This window comes from Ictalurus furcatus, chromosome 6 (assembly GCF_023375685.1).
Source record: "Ictalurus furcatus strain D&B chromosome 6, Billie_1.0, whole genome shotgun sequence".
NCBI classification, from domain to species: domain Eukaryota; kingdom Metazoa; phylum Chordata; class Actinopteri; order Siluriformes; family Ictaluridae; genus Ictalurus; species Ictalurus furcatus.
Window position 1 is genome coordinate 18,106,018 of NC_071260.1, and position 23,411 is coordinate 18,129,428.

General features: G+C 37.8%; 1 protein-coding gene across 4 annotated transcripts in view; it reads right to left on the reverse strand.

Moving 5' to 3' along the window:
- The window catches only part of myo1b (myosin IB), a 64,326-nt gene that overhangs the window by 36,287 nt on the left and 4,628 nt on the right, over positions 1-23,411 (reverse strand). For all 4 annotated transcript variants that reach the window (XM_053626852.1, XM_053626855.1, XM_053626854.1 and 1 more), the window contains exons 2-3: positions 17,933-18,074; positions 13,935-14,050 (exon numbers count right to left, since the gene is read on the reverse strand). In XM_053626852.1, coding sequence (XP_053482827.1) covers positions 13,935-14,050; positions 17,933-18,067 — 251 coding nt within the window. In that variant the 5' untranslated portion in view covers positions 18,068-18,074. The remainder of the gene's footprint in view (positions 1-13,934; positions 14,051-17,932; positions 18,075-23,411) is intronic.

The window sequence follows — 23,411 nt, forward strand, 5'->3', positions numbered from 1 at the left end:
TTGACTAGGGCAACAGTAAAAAGTAGCTCCCTAAATAGAGGGGGCAGGTCAGCCTACTCTGTCTGGTGCAAAGCATCAGTGTCTAAAAAAAAAAAAAAAAAAAAAGTCATGATTTGCATTACAAGACAGGATTAGAAAAACAGATTTAATAGAAAGTTGCAAAAGTTTAGTTACATTCACCAAGTAAATGGCACCCACATACACCAAAAGTCCACTCCTTTAGGCTGTGTAGGTAAGGATGGAGAAGGCAAAAGGAAGCACTAAGTGAACACTGTGTCTTTCAGTCTAACATAAGAGCCTCTTTTCTAACATAACACACCACTCAAGTATACAGTGTCTCTGTGTTCTAGTGCCCTGATGCCCCACAGTGAGAACATCCTTTTCTAAAATTCTATTAGATTTTAAAGCAGACCAGATTGCCTTAGATATGTGAAATGAGAAAAGTCACCAAATGATGAAGCAGATACCACCCCCCCCATACACACACAAAGGATACATAGAGAAAAATGCCAAAAATAATGCATCATTTGACATCTCTCTGGGGGAGGCGTGACCTAAATGTAACCTTTTTTGGATCCTATGCTGATGGGTATGAGACCAGTCTCTGCTAGACTACAGTTGGAGCTATTGTAGCTCATGTTGAGAGGCTTCAGGAAGGCCAATCTACACGAAGAAAACCTTGTTTATCCAACTAGCCAGCAGGAAGTGGAGTGGGTCACCAGACTGGGACTGGGTCACCACTGCCTTTGCTTGGCAATAAATTAACAATAAAGGCAATAAAATTAAAAATAAATATTGTTACTAAAACACCAATTAATGTAGTAGAGACACAACCAAACAGAATAACGTGGCCAGTGTAAAGCTGGTGCGAAGATGTCTGAACCTGCAGAGAATGGTTCTCTGAGAAAACAAAGGATTCTTATGAAAATTAACATTTGAAATCGCTCCCAAAGAATTAGCAAATTCATCTGAGATAACATCACACTGAGTGGAGACTGGAAGATCACACTTCAACATTGTTCTTCTACACTGCTCCCTCTCCCTCCCTCTGCCCCCTCTCTCTCCCTCTGCCCCCCACCCCCCCTCTCTCTGTGTTGAGATCACCTTAAACTCACCCAAGGTCTATATGCATTAGACAGTATGTTTAATATGAATAAGAAGTTGCCTATACATGTTTAGTATCATTCAAAAGGTCTCACTGCATCTGGAAAAATGGTCTCATTCCCTCAGCAGCAGTTCAAACCAATAATAAGAAAAATACTGCTTGCCGTTGAAAGTGTACCCTCCCCGGGTACCTCGTACAAATAACCTCCTGTATGCAAATAAGGTACATCCTTCCACAGACATCGAAGAACCATTGAATAGTGGGCCCAAATTCGAATTAGAATCACAAACACCACCATTTGGTGGACCTACAGAGTATCTGGGTATTTAGGGAGGACAAAGCTGGACAAAGATTCAGGGGATCTATAGACAGATCTCCCACGCAACTGTTGTGTGTCGTTTCATTGCCAGGTAAACATCTCTAATTGTCTTGTTTGTGTTTTATGTGATGTTTATATATCTTATTGATTACTGCTTGTTATATTTTGAATTGGATTAAGAATTATTATAGAAATTAAAGGTTAATAAATTGTTAAGTTTGAATTTGTTCTGATCTATCCTGAAATCATAGTCATAATCAACAGATTACATTAAGTCCATGTTACTGCAAATCTGCGACCAGGTTAGTACAGGCTAAAATCCAGGTTTAGGTGGAGCATTGGGGCACGCCAACTAAGATTTTAGAGTCCAGGCTAACAACTTGTCTTTAGTCAAGTGTACTTCGAGTGTAAAGGCTAAAAGTAATTTCCCTTTAAAACAACATAGTGTTGATTGCCCAATCTAAATAGGGTGAGCCTTAATCTCCGATTATTGTAATATTATTCTAGTTAAGTTTACATGGTAAACCATGTCATGATTATGCAAACTACTATTATAGATAAGTAAAATTGGTCGACTTGTTCAGATAGTAGTGGTCATGACCTCTGACTAGGGATAATGTTATTCTAATTAAGTGTGTACAGATCTATGGGGAATAAAGAAAGTACTTTTTTACTAAAAGGGCAAGCATGGGTGGCCATCTAAATTGTATGTCAATTACCTCTGTCTAATGACCAAGACTGGCGAGTTTGTGACCGTGAGATCCGCATACACGGCCGGTGCAAGACTCTGAGTGACATGGAATCCGAATGAATGAGCACTATCTAAGTAAAGGGTTAAATAGGATAAGCAAATGTCGAGATAAATGCAATGAGAGAGATTGGAATTTTAATATCTCTTAAAATCATTCATAATTGGGGTTAGATAAAGTAAAAAGAGGATAATATTTAATGCTGACAAATTGTTAATTTAAATGTTGCTCCATCGCATAAATGAAAGACAGTAACACGTAAGAAGCCTTCTGCCACGCCATTGGATACCGTCATTGGACCAGCAGGCGGTCCTCCCCTACACCAGAAAGATTTGTTTACCATCTCTAATAGGCTTAGTGACAATGCTATTCTGAAGATCTCTGTTAAGTCAATACTGAAACCCTGAGAAACAAGGGAAGTCAATGGACAGGAATGTAAGCAATGGAAAAAAACTCCACACAGACTAAGGTCATGTTCAAGACATACAGACATATGAACTCAGCAATCATAAATCCAAACATGGGTATAAAAATCTGAACAGCAAACTGAGTTGCTATGCCTTCAAATTATAGTGCTTATGTTTATATCTAAAAGCATTTGAAAACGAAATTAAATAATTTATGACTTATTTGGAGATATAAAATTGACTGCATTTTTAATAAATAGCAATGCTTATGGGAATTAAGTGAATAACTATGGGGGGGACGACCGTGGACATGTATTCCAAGCGCTGAACTAAGCATTTGTTTGTGTGTGGTTCGTGTTGTCATATGAACATACCTTCTAGTTCAGTTTTACACAGCTAATATGAGTTAATTTTCCTAGAACTCTTGCAACAAAGAGAGGGTACTTTCCAGTCCCTCTATGTGCCTTTCCCCATCTGCTCCTCCTGGGACTTATAACACATGTGGAGACCAGGCCACTGCTCCTATAGCTGGTAGCCTTCCAGAATAATTAGATCAAACTATAGACTGGTTGATATGGAAACAATAATTTGCTTTGTATTTCATGTGCAGATGAAGTGAAGGGTGGGTGGCCATACTTTGATAAAGAGAGATGCCACCGCCATTATCTAGCTGGCTGAAAGCACAATCTGCCAACGCACACGGTCCAGAGATCACCTCTCATCCGCCTACTCAAACCCCTGATTGCGGAGATGACACACTATTTCACGAGTTAACAACTATTTGAACAGCTATTTGACATTTTTTATCAAACAATTGCAATTCAGGGAATGCAAAAAGAGTGGCATTTTTGTACCCAGGTGGCTTAAACAGATTGTCAGTGCATTACAGTGAAGCAGAAATGTCAGAGGCGCTTGTGCCTGCAGCCATTTAAAGGAAGAAGCTAGCCAATAAAATCCTGTTGGATCAAGAGATTCTGGGAAAGCAAACAACTATCCCAAGTGTGTAAACAAACAGATGATAGAAAGAGTGAAGTTCCTTATTGCCTCAGCTGCCTCTAGCCAACTTTTACAGGCAACAGATCACTACTACATGTCACAGTGGCTGAGTCTAATTTATCACATCAAGCAGCATAAGTGGTGTTGGTCCAAGATCAGGGCAGTTTAAATCTTTGACCTTTGCTCAGTAGGCAGTAGTATGCTCTAAGCAAATAACTGTTTGCTGATCAGTCCATAGATTGTAGCATGGAGCCAGGTGATGTAATTGTTAGAGTTTTGCCACCACTATGCAATTGTGATGGTAGAGAAATGACAAACACACCAGAACATACATGGAACAACAAAAAATACTGCTTTTTCCAAATAGAAGATATCACAGTGACATAGTTTCAATCAAACATTTATCCTATTAAAAAAAAAGAAAGGGCTTAGGCCATCTATGGCTCTGTAATAAGGGGTTGGAAGGCATCTCATCTGGTCTACACTTTCTATGAAGCTTGTAGCACATGCATGTGAGATGTGGCAGTCAGGAACCAAGTCAAATACAAAGTTCCCTTCAAATCTCTCTCTCTCGCTGTCTAATTATGGGGTTAGAGAGAAGTCCTGGAAGACTAAGCCTTTAACCTACACTGAATATTGTGCATGTACAGTAATTTACTTATTTCTTTTAAAAGAACAGAGCCAGTATCCGCCAACGCTGTATGCTAATGTAGTGCTGTATGAGGAGTCGGGGATACTCCCTTTTTGTATGTGCGTGTAGTATTCAGAAAACAGTAGCTCCTTGGACCCAGTCAGTATAGATTTATTTTATAAAACAATCAAACTGTTTAAATATTAGTCACTCTATTCAAATGTGTACAAAATATTTTGGAGCAATATATCCAATATAATACATTGGAGCAATAGAGCTTTTACATTTCTGATCTTTGCACTCACAGGATACATCTTTATTAAAATTGTCATTAGATTCAAAATGACATTACATGCCTACTTGTTTTGAGTTATTAAACCAATTAACCTTAAATGTGTGCCGCCGCCCCCCAAAAAAAAAAAAACAAAACAAAAAAACAATAATGAATACAATCACATTACTAATGGTAAAATTACAATAGCATTACTATTACTGGCTACACTTCACAGACCCCACTTTCAGAACCACCGGTGTAAATGGTCCCCTTATCTGTATTAACACACATGCACCTTCTCTTAGAAAGTTTTTTAAAAACCTGTAAATACTGTGTTACCAACTTACAGGGCTTCCATTAAAGAAAGGCTTAACAGAAAAACCCATCACTCATGTGCAGAAAGCTTGTTTGCAAATTTTGCATCTAACCACATTCCCTTCTAATCTAATTTAAATAGTCATTTGCTTGACACATAATGTAATGTACACTACATATATGATGCATATTAAATAAACAATCAAAGAAAAAAACCTAACAACTCTTAATTTCTATAGTGAATTATTCAACCTGAAACGAATGACAAGCACCCTGCATGGCCTGGCTGAATGTGGAACACACAGAGAGGGGAAGGTACGGTATAGCCACCCATTGTCTAAAAATCCCCAGGTGTTCAGAGCTTATTTTTCCTTAGACAGAAGTGCATGTGCAGCCAAATATGGCACCCATGATTCAAAGAGACTAAATGTCTAGATGGGAGGCAGAAACAGTTTCATGACTTCAAGGTTCTGCCTTTCAGCTGCTGCTGAATGAACATTGTAACTCATTGCCAGGTCAAAACCGGAACATGTCCCCCACTGACGTGTCAGCTTGAAAATAGTGGAATGTTTGTGTTAATGGTGGATGTAAACTGGCTACTCTAACGCCATTACCTTTCACTTTGTGTTGTTTACATTGGCAAGTTAAGCTAATAATATAGATTTTATACACTGCAAACTCATACTCACACATACACACACACACACACACACACACACAATAACAGAGGTTAGATCTACAGAAAACATGACGCAAGAGTTTCAGGAAAAAGACCCAGGTTAATCCCCCAAGGCTGTCATTTATGTGGGACTGGCTGGTCCATCAGCAGGGTGTGTTCTCTGCATACACAAAACCCTAGTGATGCTCGATATCAGTGTACTGGGAGAAAGAGGGGATGAGAGTGCGCCCGGGTCCCATTACTTTGTTACAAACACAGTAATATAATACTACCCCAGGGACCTGCCGCTATCCAGCACAATCTGGGCATGTCGTTCAAAGAGCACCAAGCACCTGCACCATAACCTCCACTGATTCATGATACATACTATAACTCTCTCACTCTCTCTTTCTCACTCCTACTCGCTCTCTCTCACACTCATTCTAATTCATTCCAATATTCAAGCTTGGCAGATTTGAGTGATAAAAAATTAATGTGAAATGTTTAATGATGGTGAAAGCCCGTTTTGGGGTAAAATGACATCATGGATATGGACATAATGGCTACAGTTAACGCTCTTCTGTGAGCAGACACAACAGCAATTTGGTCCTAATAGCCCAGGAGGCCAGCTGCACAGTTTTTTTCTATTCTCTGTAGACCTGGCTTTATTGGGTAGCAGGTGTGCGTAGGCCCCTAAGACACTGCTAAGCCCCAGTGGGACAAAGAAGGAGGTTCATGATTGCAGATGAGCATTAGGAATGAGACACAGATTCACAGTGTGTCTGCTCAGACAGCACCAGTCTAATTCATTTGTAAGAGAAAAAACAAGGATGGAATTCATTGCAAATTTTAAGTACAGGAATACTAGCACTGGAAAAATGACAAATAACTGAACAGAAAACTGGTAATAGAAAACAAAAGAAAAGTTATAACAGCAAACAGAAAATTCCTGGCATCTGAATGTCTATTAGCTAAAAGTCTTTTTAATGAAAAAAGTAACATACTATAAAGAAAAATTCAACGAAATTTCAGTAAAGTCTATCAAACAGTTTAATGAATAATTTAAAAATATACATTTTTGTAAACAGTTTCACATTAGTACTGCATGTTAAAGAGAAAAATATAAATGGATATTGTTAACTGAAATAATAAAAATATTTGATTATACTTTAGGGTGGCCACAAGCATTACAGAATAACTGACTATATGACTGGTTATAGCAGTGGGTTTCTGTTTGACTCCTAACCTTACATTATACATGTTTCACTTTCACTCATCATCATTATATATTGTTGGTTGTCACCTCAACCAAGGTTATAATAGTTTTGCATTTTTCATTAGTTTTTATTTAGTTTTGACTTTATGTTTTCAAATTCAGTTTAGTTTTAATTAGTTTTTAAAGCGGGTTTGATAGTTTAGATTTTTTGAAAATGCTTAGTTTTAGTTTAGTTTTTATTAGTTTTAGTGTTAGTTTTAGTCTTTTGAAATATAGGTTATTTGTCAAGACCAGAAAAAGTATTGTGTAATAAAAACTCAACAAAAACATCATACAATTTTAGAAATATGTATTCAACAATAACACCAGTACATAAAATGTACATATGGGCACAAATAAGCTGACACACCCATGAAAGATGCTGTTAATCCTCTCTTGCTCCAACCATCTACACATAGGGTCAGCTTCCTCACATCCTTAATGATCTCTTTTAATTTCTGCTTTGCCGTATCCATCTTAGCCCCAATAAGGCTGTTGACTCTTGCAGCTCCAGGTGTTTTGAACTTTGGTTCGAGTAAAGTGGTGAACTTTTTGAAGGCAATTGACTCACACAGTCGTGTAGACATCCATAAACATATTAATAAACATATTAATCAACGCTCCCTCCCGCTTGTGGTGTTCCTGCGTATTTACTAACCAGCAGCTATCGGTTTGCCGGTGAAAGCACTGCTGTAGTGTTCTCTGTCCTGCGGTTGTCTCCGTCATGCTGCTTAGCCCTGTACTGGGGTTAGCTTCTGTTTCGGGGGAAGGGGGCTTGGCATTCTCCTTTCCCTTATTAAGGTAAGCTAGGTTAGCCTCCTTGTGTGCGCTTCTCAAATGTATTTTCAAATTCATGTGAGTTTTCCCTTTAATAATTTGTCCACATATTTCACCACCTTCCACTGCAAGACATGTGCTTTTATCTAACACAGTCATATTCAAAATAATCCCAAATAGGACTCTGCCGCTTTCTTCCAACTTTCGGCACAGCCATGATGCCAGGTGAGGAGCATGGACTATGCTGTGTTCAATCTGACATGGAATGTCGTAATTTCCGGGTTCCCAGTCTGAAATATCAACTCTGAAAGATATTTGCTCTATGAAAGACATTGACAAAGACAAAAACGAAGGACATTTACTCTATAATTGTATTTTATTTTAGTTAGTTTTGCAAACAGACAATACAGTTTTAGTTATTTATCGTTTTTTGGTAATGCCTCGTTTTTATTTCGATTTCAGTTAATGACAATGTTTTTTCACACCTAGTTTTCATTATTTCGTTCGTTTTCATTTATGATTATAACCTTGACCTCAACAGAACCATTACGCTTACGGGACATCTGCACCAACTGTGTGTTAGTGCTAGGTATAGATTTACTGACTGTGACTAAATTGAAAAACACATTACTGTGTTGAACTACAAAACATGGTTACAAATAGATTATTTCTATTAGCCTCTGACTGAGAATAGTGATTCAAATATAATGATAGGAGAATTTGTTTATGTAGATGAACTGATAACAAACCACATGTGCAGATGTGTTCATTCAACAACATTCCTCTGACATTTATATGGAAAAGTATGATTGTAAAATCTAAAGCGGTCAACATTGTCATCATATTGCTGAAATTCTCATGTAATGTTAATGCTATAATAAACATATCCTGATGATGAATAGTACCAGTATACCATGCATACCATGCCTAGCATGCCTGATGATGAAAGTGCCCAGTACCAGTATACCATGTTTCTCTACATTCAGGCACTGCATCACATTCACATCTGAGTCAGTATGCAGATATAAGCTACAGCTTCATTTTCATACCTACAACATTTTGCTTAAGGAGAATGAATTATGGCTGGAACTAAGGTTCGGGAAATACTGTGCCAAGTTCACTCTAACAGAGTGGCGAGAAAATCAAAATTTTCTTTCTTGGGCACAAGCTTTCCCTATCCAAGACTTTAAACAGCACATTTTGCAATTTCCTTCTCGTATAAATTCATTGTTCCAAGATACATTGGCAGAGCAGAAAAACGGTCATGCTTTCCAGGTCCTAATGTAAACTATACAAGATTTTATTCCTGAAAACAGTCTAAACGATGAGGTGCTGTCTTCAGTAAACTAGAAAGCTCAATATGGCGAACACATGTGACATCACACCAACATCCTCAGCTGGGAAATAATCACTCACTATATTTACACACCAGTTTCACGGTCACGGCATTCCTGACTGAACGAGGAAAAGTCTAGATTAAAAGGTTAAAACAAGAATTTTTCAGCTACCCTTGATGCTGTTTACTATAAAGTAAAGCATGCCAAGTGGGATATTTACCACTAACAGTCCTGCCTGCTTCACCAATGAGTGAGAAAGTACGCGAACGTATTCACACTCAGCTGGAATTATCTCACCACACTAGCATGGCCACAGAAACCCAGAGTCAGCAATGCAATGTGTCTCTTCCCAGACCATTCAGGATGTGCAGCATAGGCTGAGGGCTTGGAAATGCAAACACTGTGGCAAGTTCAACTACCATGGTCTCTAAAATGACATCCTTAATTGTTTATTCTAAGTCATTAAATAAAACTAGAATGACACCCAAAAGTAAACACCAAATTTTGGTGGTTATGAAAAAATATGTAAGCGGAAAATTTAATTAAAAAACATATATATTAAACATTCTCAACAAGGTACCTCTAATGATTCAAGGGAAATAGTTTCTAATATTTTCAGAGCTATGTAACTAACTTTTTGTCCAGTCCTTGAAAAGTTCAGTATGAACAATAATATGTAGAACACAAGGCAGCACAGATCCTACACAGTGGCCAAGGCTCAAAACCTACACGTTAATAATAGGTACTAATAACTACTGTCTAGGCACACTGTAATTGGATTTCTGTAGATGATTAAAGGGGGATTATGACAGTGCCATCATGTAATAAAGCCACCTTTGGGTGTCACCAGGAAAAACAGACCACTGTACTCCCTTCATTATGTAAACACTGGTAAAATGTAGGGAGTGTTATCACTACTGTGACTTCACATGCCTTCTCTCAGTGAGTCTGTGTGTACAGAAACATTGCAGTTCCTCAGGCACGTTGCTATGTGACAATAGGTGATTATATGTGACTTTAAATACCACAGAGACACACCTGTACCACAGTATGGTGCTATAACAGCAGCTCAACACAGGTCTTAAATTAACACGGGTGTAATTTAAGAGAAGACATTTTTACAAAATGATGAGCTTTATTCTGTCTGTATCAGTGTTTTCTATTTACTACTCTCCATTTACAATAATTTACTAACAAGACCTGGAAATATGCTGACTTTCTATTGTTACTGCATTGGCTTCAATACTCAAGAGAAGGGGACTGGCCTGTCCTAGCCCCATTAAAATTAACATGACTGGTCTCTCCTCACCCCAGTACAGACAAGCAGATTGTTTGGCATTTATGAACTGTGGAATTTTTTTTGGTGATGGCTATAATGAAAACACAAAAGAACAAATCAGAGACCAATAAGGGACATTTCCACCCTATTAGAACTAAGGATAACAGTTAATATCAGCTGAGATTAAATGTAAGACTTCCCCAGATTTTATTAATGTATTTAAAATTAACGTATTTAAAAGTAAATATAACCCATACAAAATGTGTCATCATAGACAGCTTCTTGGAACACTTTGCTCTCAGTGCTTGTATGAGCAGAGATTTTGCTAAGCCAGGTAAATGTTTATCTGTCATTTAATCTGTTTTACTCTGTGGGTGACCATTGTAATGTGCAGTGTGGCAAAATAAATAGTTCACTGTGGTAGAGCATGGAAAGCCCAGTTAAATCGCCAATAGCTGAGTAAATCTCAAAGATTTCTTCACTTTACATAGCTGGAAAGTCATATTAATATCACTTCCCCTTTCCTGTTTAGATATTCTCACAGTCTCTACTAATGCCCTTTCTGTATTATATGGGCAAGAAGCACCTTGAGGATGAATTCACAGGATGTGACACACATCAGAGCTCTGAACCAAACTGTAGATATTGCTGCAAGATTTTTTTTAAGCTTTCAGTCTTGATTGGCTCACAATTAAAAAGTTTATTTTATTTAAACAAACAAACAACAATTTACCTAAGGGATGGTGGCAGTCTTGTTGACTATCCAGTTTATTAGTACTAAAAGTCTATATACTTGGACAATACATTTATTTACAGATATAAGAGCGGTTACCGGAAAAGCGTGGGATGGTTAACATTGTATTTAAGAAACTTTCACTGCCAGGTTGTCTGATTGGTGGATTGAGATCAGATAAATTGTATTTTGCATTATCTAATTAAAGGACCTTAGTCTAGGCCTCTTCATTACTACAAGGGCATGCGTTCTCACAGCTAGAGGACACCAGGGATCTACTAGAGCTAAATACAAATAGCAGATTCATTTAAAATAATGATCTATTAATCTTATAACTAATCAAGTTTTGATTAGCAGCAATTGTCTCTCTTTGGTGAACAAATGTTAACAGTCTAAACAGCCTTTACGATATTTGTTAATATTACTAACACTAGTAATACTAGTAACTCACACAATTGTTTATTATTGGTTTCAATCCAGACTGACATCTTCCAGCAGGAGAGAGTTCTTAAGACTGGTTTATGCTTTGTCAAATGTGCTTCTAAGAACCAATCAAAAAGCTTGTAATGTTTATCAGCATAGTAAACATCTTTGCTATTTCCAGTTTATCCATCAAACAAAGAGGTGGGGTATAAACAAGTAATAGGTAAGGGTGTGAGCCTGTGCTGACTGGAGCATTAACTTGTCTTTACACTTCATAAAGCAAAAACAGGCTTCAGAATTTCCTAGAATGTCATGCTGAGATCAGTGAATAAAGCTAAGACAACTATCAATTGTTGCCTGGACTGAGCCTCTACATCATCTTTGCTTACACTTTGTGATTGTTGATGGTATGCATTTTATGAGGTGTTAACTATAAATATAGCTCAGGTTTTTGTCAGCAAACAGAAAAACCCATATACGATAAACAGCATGAGGGTAGGACAAATACTTGATCAGGTTTGCAATCATCAATTTGATGACCAATAGCCATGTTTCCATACACCTATTTTTATGCGTATTTTGGAATATCGCTTAAAAAAAAACGCTGGGTGGAAACGCCAAGATGCACATAAATTCTAAAAATGAGCATAAAAAACAAAAACCTATGCGCACAGTTGAGTCAGATAAATTCTTTAGTCGAGAAGATGATGTGCACATAAAATTACATGATGGACACACATTTACCGAATAAATTTCTCGAGTTCCTGTAGTATGACTGAGGGCCAATCTTTTCTATTCACGTAATCCTTGTAACCCTCAGCGGGAGCCAAAATAGGGATATTGTTTTGGTCATTCTAAAATGCTTTAGCTAAAGTCTGTCATCAAAGTGGTTCGATATAATTACCTGCCAGAATTGTCTTGCACGACTGCGTTCTCAAAGACCAGGCTCCCGTCTCGACGCAAGATGACATGACCGTGTTTATTGTGTTTCATCTGCGCACGCTGAGATGCAAGAAATTTATTATACACAAAAAAGACCCACAGTGGCTTCTTCAACAGCAACAAATACATTTTTATTTTTGATATTTGGCGCCAGTTCATCAGGAAGTGACGCATTTGTTCTCTTCGACTCACTGGATGGAAACAGTGCTTTATTCGCAAATGTTTTATTTGATATTCCAGTTTTGCGCACAAGTTAAATTCACAACTTTGGATGGAAACTTAGCTAGTGTCACAGAATATAAATTTTTCTTTGTGTATGACTAATGAAATGAAATTGCAAACATAAAAAAACACAAACACGAAAAGAATACAAAACATGATAGAAACTACACAAACTAATTTAGGTACATGTACTCATTACTTTGCTGCACTGTTGACAATGAAGCTGGTTATGGCCGTTTTACAGCCTTTGCAACTTTTGGTTAAATTTCCATAATGATCTAAGAGATCTGCTTCTCAAGCATGATCGCTGAAGCAGCTGTTTTGGTTCAGCTCCGGACTTGGCAATAGATCACAAAAGGCGGGAACATCAACCCTGACTTTAGTCTAATGTGGGGGTTAAGACTGGAACAAATAAGGAAGACAGGAATAAAGGATGAGTGAGTAACTCTGCAAGCCAAAAGAAATGTTGAATATAAATGGGGAAAAACATGGAATGGACCGAAATTCCTGGAGTTTGTCTAGAAAGAATGCAAGTGTAAGTTGACAGAAAACTGTGAATGCTATTAACAAATATAGAAAACAGCAAATACATGTATCTGATAAAGAAGTGAAATGAAGAAGTGAGTGAGTGAGACAGCATCTAAGTTTTAGGTAAGGGCTGAAATCCCACTGGTTTACTGTATGTGACACTCTTGGCACTGGGCCACTGGTCTTTTACAGGGCCTGTGTGTGTCTGCTGATTTCTATAGAAAGCAGAGGCTAATTGCACAAAGCAAGCTGCTTTGTTTTGACTCTGACAGGCCGAGAGAGACAGATGGCCATTAGCTGGAGTGTGGCAGAAAAGGACATTTCATCCCCCCACCTACAACTACAGCAGGTCTCAGAGGTCACAGAAAGCAGGAAGAGGTTTGTGGTTTAACCATTTGAGGTTATGTATCATATATATTAAGAGCAGTGACATTCATTTGATACATTTCAGTCTGAAGAACAAGTGAGACATCTGACCATCAACTACAACTATAAAGTATAATAAAATCTATAGATTAAGAGATGCAATCTGCATTCTGAGTACTGAACAATACAAATGAATACAATCTTTAAGCACTTTTGCTCATATGTTTTCTTCTATTGAACACTGATGGTGCTGAAAATATTGCTTGTATTAGAGAAAAATATTTTCCATTGAAGGTACTTTTCCTGGTTGCTGACATTTTACATCAATGCACATCGTTGGTACCTTTAGAATACATTTTTCACCTGGAAACATAAATATAGAATAAAAAGTAATGTATGGTACATAATTGGGCCTTAAGTACCACTGATGTACCTTTAAATTTTTATTCTAAAACCAAACACCTTCTCAAATACAAGATACATACAAAATGCACAAAAGATGTACCCTTGATGGCACCACCCCCACAACAAAGAAAAGTACAGTTTAGTACTTTTATTTCTGAGAGCTTGCCCTACACAATACAAATAGGCCAAACAAAAAAAAAAGGCTTGACTTACATGTGAGGGCTGAGCTCATAAAAGTTCCTGTTGCGATACTCTTCCACCTTCTCGGGTGTATAGATTGGCAGGGACTTGTAGGGGTTCATAGAAATCACCACACTACCAATATATGTCTGCAAAAAAGAAACTAAAGCGTTAGACAGAGGTAAGAATTAATAAACACAGAAAGTCTTATCATGATGTTTTCCTTTTGTGTATTCTCTGTAAAAAGTGTACACCATCAAATGTGCACAGTAATATGGGTGGAATTAATTGCAGTTGAAGCAGGAAATACATCAGATCCTGGCTAATCATATTAATGAGAGAAGTGTCTAAAGTACTTTGTAACATCATCACATATCAGTCCATATAGGATTTCGCAGAGGTTTTTTTAAAAATTGTTGCAGCCAAAAATGCATGATTTTGCTGCTTATTCAACTTTCAGAGTTTTTTGTGCTTTTTTGCGGAAAACTACTTGAATTGGCGAAATTGCAATTGCACAAAATTGTTTTGCGCAGTGATGTTTGTTGGTAAAGGAGACCTTAACTGTACTCATGTTTGGTCACGTGAATCGACGAGGGCTTTGGCTTAATGCACATTATGATGACGTCACATGACGTGTCTTGGCCCAAATCTGTGGAACATCTGTGGTAATTTAAAAAAAAATTGCAAGCTCCGTTTTTCAATATAGTGGAGATTAAATTAACGCAAATTTAAGCAAAGTTCAATCACAAAATTGTGAAATCCTGGAGGGACTGACATACTGGTTACAAGGCTATATAAGCAAGCTATATACAAACCCTAGACATGTGACCCAAACACCGCTCTAAAAACAGTCAAACATTCAGGAGGCTGTTGCACTGAGGTCAGAGGAACTCTGCATTTGTTGGCATTTTTCCTCTGGGAATTCTTGGTGTATTATTTAGACATGCACAAGCACATGAAAACACAATGAAAAATGTGTGGAATCTTGTGTGGAAAATTGTGGAATCATCTGCTAAAATGCTTTGAATTAGTTTCTATTTTTGTTTTTCCCCTCCCAGTTGCATTTTCCAATATTTCCTTTTATATCAAACCTGTGATTTTAAAAGAAAAGAGGGTGGACATGTTTATATGGTTAGAGACTTGAGATGGCAGTCTGATTCAAGTCTCCACCATAGCAACACAAGCCACAGCCTATTTTCAGTTGAAATGGGTGGCATAAGGATATCTTTACAAAACTAAATGGAAGGTGTTTTATCTATAAACAGTACCCAATGTAGTGACAATTTATATGAGAGACGCATCTCATAACTACAACTCTATGTCTATTCTTATATACAAGTGAAAGAAACACACCTAAAAGATGTCTCTTTCAACTTCCTAAAATGAGTCGAAGCAACCTTTCACTTCTCTGAGGGTTTAACATCATAGTCATAATACCATGAACTGAGGCAAGATAAAACTCAAGGTCATCTCAAGGTCAACTCAAGGCTAGAGATAGATAATGAGGAGCATGAACATTCAAATCAGCTTTAACCTGATAATAATGTTGCATTATTAGACTGGTTAATCATTATAAATAGAGGAACAGAAAAACTGAGCCAGTCAATGCTTCCATGCACCGATCTAATGAAATCTAACTTTTGAACATAATTCTTATTTCAACACTGTAACAGCCATCAGAACTCCTTTTCTTTACCTACAAGACTTGAAGAAAGTCTTAAGATCAAGATCATTTTCTGATGGACTTTGGTACTTGATAAATATTATAACCTACTAAAACTGATACTTTATCTATTGCAACAGTCTATTCGAAAGATTTATATCTCTTTCAAAAGTTAGACCAGTTAATATAAACAAATATAAGGCAATCAGAAGGTCAAAGCTCTAAGGGGGTATAAAGTATATATAAAATAATGAGTAATTTGAATTATTACGTGCAAGACTGCAGCCAGGCTGTGCTAAAAGTTGTATATGGCTGGACATAATTGGTGGTGGTGATGAACCATGCCCTGCTTTCAAAATGACAGAGCAAAGTTCTCCTTACCTGAGAACACTGAATGTCAAATTTCCGCTTTCCAACACACCCAAAATGCGCTACTAAAATTCAATAGTTTATAGAGCTATAAAGTCTACTACACAAAATTCAAAAACCAATTATTGTCTGACCAAGTCATCAATTCTTAATGATTTCTTTCTATCGGAATAGACACAATCGTTAACTTCATTACTAACAATCCGTGTCAGTTGAAAAATACTGTAGAAGTGTATTGGGGGAAGAAAAAAAAAAAATCACTGGCCATAGTTCAGTGACTACAGGTTTTTTTTTTACATGGACTATCATGACTGATTCTCTGTTGCAGCCAATCATATGAATTTATGCAAATTGTCTACCTGGTGGCTCACTGCGAATGGCAGAGTTCTGACAGATGGTCTATGGTCTGACTAAGTAGGTAACAAAAGTGGAGGATGAACAGAATGTTTAAATATGACTGGACAGAGAAGGATGAGATTATTCTCCACATTAAGTTCGTGAGTCTGTGAAACATCGTCAAACATGGTAGCCTAAAGCGTAACAAACTGATGTGTGTTATTCATAGCCATAAAACTTTAAGCATGTTAGTTGCTTATCTGGACCTTTCTAAGCAAGCAATTGCGTGTATCTGGACCTTCACAAATTTTGAGTTGAATAGCTCTGATCTAGATGATCTGCTTCATTTAAGACACCATCTACATATCAGGCCAATCTAATTCACTGACTGATCTGGTGTGTGGTCTCTTCTGTGAGTCTCTCCTTCCAAGACATGGTCTAAATGGGCAGTTGTGGCTCAGTGGTTAAGGCATTATGCTCAGACAATCAGAACATCATTAGTTCAAATCCCAGCACCAAAAAACTTCCACTGTTGGGCCCTTGAGCAAGGCCCCAATGGCTCAGCTGTATATCTCGACTGCAAGCAGCTTTACATAAAAGCATCAGGCAAATGAGGTAAACAAATGAATGGCACATGTTGAGGGAAATGACAGACCAAGAATGTTAATTTATGTCCTCTTAATTTTAACATTACTATATTAATTGGAAGTATGCAACTTCCATTCCAAACACAACAACATAGTGAAAGGGATCTGGGCTAAACTTAAGAGGAAATGATGTGATGTGGTATGAGAATGTGGGAAGAGCCTAACCTAGTGCACTATATGCCACTATATGCTCAATGGAAATCTATTTGAGCTCCAAACTTTTAAAAAGCCAAAAAGTAAAGGAAGAGTGTGGTAGACTTAAGTGACATAAGATACAACGCAGAAAGGTGAATAAATGAATGAAAATGTTTACCCTTGAATATGTAAATATAGTGAAAATTTGGATAGTATTTGAACAGTCAAGTTCACAGTGACAGCTCTACAATGGATTTGTTTTAGATAAGGGTAATGTTCAGTCATGGTTCAAAACATATTCAAAACAGACAACAGGAGCAAAAAATTAAGAGGTTGCCATATGGTGTATCGCTTTTGTTGACTTAGTTCTCCCTAGTGACTGTATATACAGACGGATGACAAATTGAAGGGAAAACAATTTGCATGGCTTCTCTGCCTTTATGGTGGTTTTCATTCATGATGTTGTCGTTACAAATTACTGATGTCAAGAAATGTCACATATTGAATTATTGACTCAATGTTGAATGGGGGGTGGGGGGTGTCAATGAAATCTGATTTTACTGTCAAACCAAGCTGCATGTCCAGAAATTATATAATGTGTCCTAAATCACATGAAAATGTGGCTTGAACCGGACTGAATAAAGTCAGACTTCATTTTCCTTTACCAGTCATTTGACCCAAATCAGATTTGAGTCTGAACTCTGAACTGCCTTAGATTGCAAGACAACAAGTATAACTTACACTTTAGCATTTAAATATGCTATTGAAAAAAATGTCAATTAAACTAGTAAGAGCATAAAACTTGACGAGGAAAATGCAGTCAGAATACTAACGCATACGGTTAAAGATAACCAATTTGTAGAACTTTCAGGAGAACTTACATAAATCTCATTGTGCTCAAAGCGTTTCTGTAGGTTCCCGATGAAGGTTTCCTCTGACAGGGGCTCAAGCAGGACCATGTCGCCTACCCCTATCATGTTGTCGAGAAGTGATGTCTTTACCTCCATCTTGGACATTCCCCCCCTGTGGAAATGCAAAGACATACATACATATGACTTAAGTTATAGCACTCACAATTTTCAATGCATTTAAGTGAGTTCCACATACAGCTTTAATCCGAGAGGCAATGAACCTAGAGATACAAGAGTTCTAAACATGGTCACTGCAAATAAACCCACACAACATATTTACACAGCAGTAGTTTTGGGCCACAAAGGCCATTATACTCAAAAGCTCTGTTTAACCCAGAACACTAAAGACTTCAGAAACTCCACTGGGAGTTATGTAATAGAAAAACACCACAGTCCCTGTTCTTGATCCCTGCTCACTGGACATGACATGTATGGTTTAGGCTCATAAAATGAATCCACATTCCTACTTAACAGATAGGTCAAGCTTAGGTTTTACAGAAAATGTTCAAATGTTCACAACTGTACTATACTAGGTATGGGAACCATAGAGTATTTTATTCCTAAACTTTCCACTCACAGAGCATTTTTTTAAATTAAAGTTGTCATTCGATTCAAGTTGACTATATGCTGGCCATTTCGCTTTTGAGTTATTGAGGTTTGCAATTAACATATTCAAGCTACATGACCAGTCATATACGTGAATAACTATAAGAGCCCAATGATAAATATAATTAAAGCTGCAAGCAGCATTTAAAGGGGCCAAGCACCAAAGGCGCAGCAAGCATAATGTGAAGCCTGGAGAACATGAATAGGAGAAATAGAATGTACATGAATTAATAAAAGATAGTTCAAAAACACAGCTGAGAATAAGACTGAACAAGAAATGAAGATAACAGAGACATTTATTTGCATGACAAGAGGTTGAAAGGTTACTACAGTGTTGAGCCACAAAAGAAAGGAACCGAAAGACAAAACATTACACAAACTTTTAAGTTTTCAAAAGTTATGTTTTTACAAAAAACCTTACCCAAGGTGGCGCGGTGTTAAAATTTTCAGGTACCTAGAGAACATACTATGAATGATCCCAACAAAATTTTGCGCTGATGTCTCAAATATTTGAAAAGATATTACAAAATATGACAAATTTATTAAATGAAGAACAGCCGGTTGGCCAATCCTGGCAAAATTGGTATCCATGGATTTGCCATGACCCAATGAATCTGTAGACACCAAGATCATAATGTTCTGTCAAAGAATTCAATGGTTATAAACAAACATCATAATTTTTCAAATCTCATGACCTATACGTGGCACTGTTCTCAAATTCGGCATGGACCCTCATTATGACTGATCAAAGTCTGAACGAGATACAGCCTCTGATCCAATTTTTGGTCAACATCATTAAATTTGCGACATCATAACTTTTGAACAGATATGAATATCAAAATTGTGTTCAGTAATTTTTGAGCGGCTCTGTCCACTGATCATCTGAGCCAATTTTGGTAAGAACAGGACAAAATCTGAACGAGGAGTTAAGAAAAAAATTTATACTGTACATTCCAAAACTGGTGACTACTGTAATGGGTGGAGTCTTAATATAAGATATGGATTGTGATCCATAAAGTAATCTGATGAACTAAATTTATTTCCTCTAGGACAAAGTGTTCAACAATTATAACCACTTGAAAAGTGAATTTTGAACTAGTGGTGGCACTATATAGTTGGCCCTAGAGATGCCAGAATTGGTCCAGATACTATTCATGGTCATATCTATGAAGGTGTTAAAATTCATAATTTTCCTACTTATGGTTCACAGGACTGCCATAGACTCCCAGTGGGGAAGAAGCAGAATAATAATAAGAAAACTAACAGACACAATATGTGCCTACGCACTTTTGGTGACTGGCCTCTAATTACTTTGTTAATGGTGGGCTATGATTTCAAACACTGTAAAAGGTTAAAAAGATCTCCTGGGTGTGCCTCATGGACTCCACTTTGAGAATCAACAAGAATATACAACAATAACGATACATGTATTTGGACTAAAGACATGCCTTGATAAATTTGACATTACTGATTCTACATAATAAGATAAAAATAAACTGGAAACCTACAGAAAATAAGGCAACAGCATGGGTGTTCTGTACATGCCTTATATAAAATCTAAGAGAGCCAACAGGTCTGTGAATATGGTGGATTATCAGATAGGATCAACTCCTCCAAACACCAAACAGCTACAACTGCCAAAGTGCTGGCCTAGCATGAACAACCTGTTATCAGTATCCCAGACTGTGGTTGCACAACTTAATGTGCCTTATCATAATCTGCTGTGCCCAATGACAACCGCACAAGGTCAATTATAGAGCCTCCAATGTTGCTTGACATGAAAATTCGAGCGCAGAAAACTTCTGGGTGGAAAATTTTCAACAATTTTTTTTTTTTTTAATAAGAATTGGTAGACTACCTTGTATATTCCCAGTAAGGTTTTAACTACAAGTTCTTCACACAAAGTCTACTCACTTTAGAACTATAAGCAACTACATTGTCTACCCACTTTTCCACCAATTAAGCTTTATATTTTCATCAAAATTTTCTCCTGAAGTCTAGTCATGTTCTGGTACATTTTAGGTCAATCATCCCTGTTCATTAAAGTCAGAAATTAGCTTTGAAGATTGTTTCCCCCCCCATATTGAATTAGAAACTGCTTCCCAAGTAAACTGGTATAATCACTTAATACATTTGCATATTGGAATATGATAGTACTGAACATGTAACAGACAGAAGTTATTCATTCATTCTTCTCCAGTAACGTCTTTATTTTATAAGGGTTATTGTGAATACAGCGCCAATCATGGGAACACTGGAAACGAATGGGAAGCCAGTGCCTTGCGCGCACACGCACGCACGCACACACACACACACACACACACACACACACACACACACACACACACACACACTTACAGTGCCCTCCACTAATGTTGGCACCCTTGGTAAATATGAGCAAAGGAGGCTGTGGAAAAATTCTCTTTATTGTTTAACCTTTTGATCCTTTGCTAAATAAATAAATAAATAAATAAATAAATAAAAATAAAGTAAAATACTCTGCTCTCATGGATATCAAACAATTGCAAAAAACAAAACAACCAACCAACATTTACATTTATTCATTTAGCAGACAGTTTTATCCAAAGCGACTTACAAATGAGGAAATACAAGCAAAGGCTGTATCCAAAAAAATATTTGTTAAATATAGGTGTGCAACAAGTATTAGCACCCTTTTACTCAATACTTTGTGCTAGCTCCCTTTGGCAAGATAACAGCTCTGAGTCTTCGCCTATAATGCCTGATGAGGTTGGAAAATACATGGCAAGGGATGAGAGATCCTTCCTCCACACAGAATCTCTCCAGATCCTTCAAATTTCGAGTTCCATGCTGGCAGACTCTCCTCTTCAGTTAACCCCACAGGTTTTCTATGGGTTTCAAGTCAGGGGACTGGGATGGCCATGGCAGGACCTTGATTTTGTGATCAGTAAACCATTTTTGTGTTGATATTGATGTACAGTTGCAATCGAAATTATTAAACCATCATTGAAAATCAGGTTTGTTGTCAAAATGTACAGACTTTCAGCTCTTTGCCATGGACAAATCAAACACAAGCAATTTCAATAGTTCAACACAACGAAATCTTTCAAATTCAACTGAAAATGCAACTTATAATGACTTCTCCAGTTTCAAAACTATTCAACCCCTGAAGAGAACCTCTCCAACAGCACAAATATGCAAAACAGGTGTTGTCTCAAGCACACCTGATGCAACTAATCAAGGACTTCATTAGTTGCACCAGGTGTGCTTGAGCTGGAAAACATGAAATACCTGAACTGGCTAGGGGTTTGTTGAGTGTACACTACCTGGACGGGGCAGAAAAAGGAAGCCATCAACGGCTGCAACCAGATTTCTGAGAAGGCAGGTTGTGAAAAACCCTCAAGTGACTGCAAAAGACCTGCAGCAAGATGTGGTGGGAAAAGGCACTGAGGTTTCAGTGTGCACAATAACACGCATATTAAACACAGAAAGTTTCTGTGCCAGAAGTCCAAGATGAACACCACTACTGACCCAAAAGCACAAGAAAAGTTGGCTTAAAATCATAGAAATAAGCAACAGAGGTTTTGGGATTCCGTTCTGTGGAGCGATGAAACAAAGCTGGAACTTTTCGGCACAACAGATCAGCGAACTGTCTGGAGGAAGAAGAATGAAGAAAGAGCACTCTGTCCACAGTCAAGTATGGTCGTGGCTCGGTGATGCTCTGGGGCTGCTTTGCATTCTCTGGCACTGGAAACCTGCAGCGTGTGGAAGGCAAGATGTATTCAAGAGAAAACATCATGCCATTTGTGGGGAAGCTGCAGCTTGGGCGTTATTGGGCCTTCCAACAGGACAATGACCAAAAGCATACTTCAAATTCCACCAAGGCTTGGTTGCAGAAGAAGTCCTGGAAGATTCTCAGGGCCATCACAGTCACCTGACTTGAACCCCATAGAAAATCTCTGGTGGGATTTGAACAAGGCGGTTGCAGCACACAAACCCAAGAATATTACTGAACTGGAGGCCATTGCTCATGAGGAATGAGATAAGATTCCTCAGGAATGCTGCCAGAAGTTATGCATCTTGTTTGCAGCAGGTCATAACGGTTGAAATGGTTGAATAATTTTGAAACTGGAGAAGTCATTATTTTGGGGCAGTGGTGACTTGGTGGCTAAGGCTCTGGGTTACTGATCTGAAGGTCAGGGGTTCAAGCCCCAGCACTGCCAAGCTGCCACTGTTGGGCCCTTAAGCAAGGCCCTTAACCCTCTCTGCTCCAGGGGCACTGTATCATGGCTGACCCTGCGCTCTAACCCCAGCAAATATATTTTTCTCATACGAGTTAACTGTCTTCATATAGACAGTAATCCAAATTTAGGATTGAACTGGGGACCCTGGATGCTGTGTCACAGTTTTACCACATGCGTTATTGCTTTATAAAGTACAAGAGCCTAACTCTTTCGGTAAAAATTAAATGTCTAACACAGAGATACATAGCTCAAGTCTGAGGGTTTGGTGGAGGGTTAAAACCAATGTTGGCCCACTGGTTAAAGACTGTTTCAAATTAAAGTCTTGGATACTCAAACAACAAATCAGAGAACATAATTTTTAAAGGAATAAGAAAGAGTTGCTATTCCACAAACTGGAACATTAAATGACCCATATTAAATCACTTTAAAACAATTATTTCCTAACCAGCTACTTCTCACATGGTAACTGAACGTGAAGCCTAATTTATATTTGGCCCACCCTAGTGCGGGTGTGCTCACTGTTAAATTGGCGTAATCTTGTTAAATTGTGGTGGCGCTCTAACCTTGCAGCATTTGGCCACCACATCATGCACCTGAATATTATTGTTACTAGTTTTTGA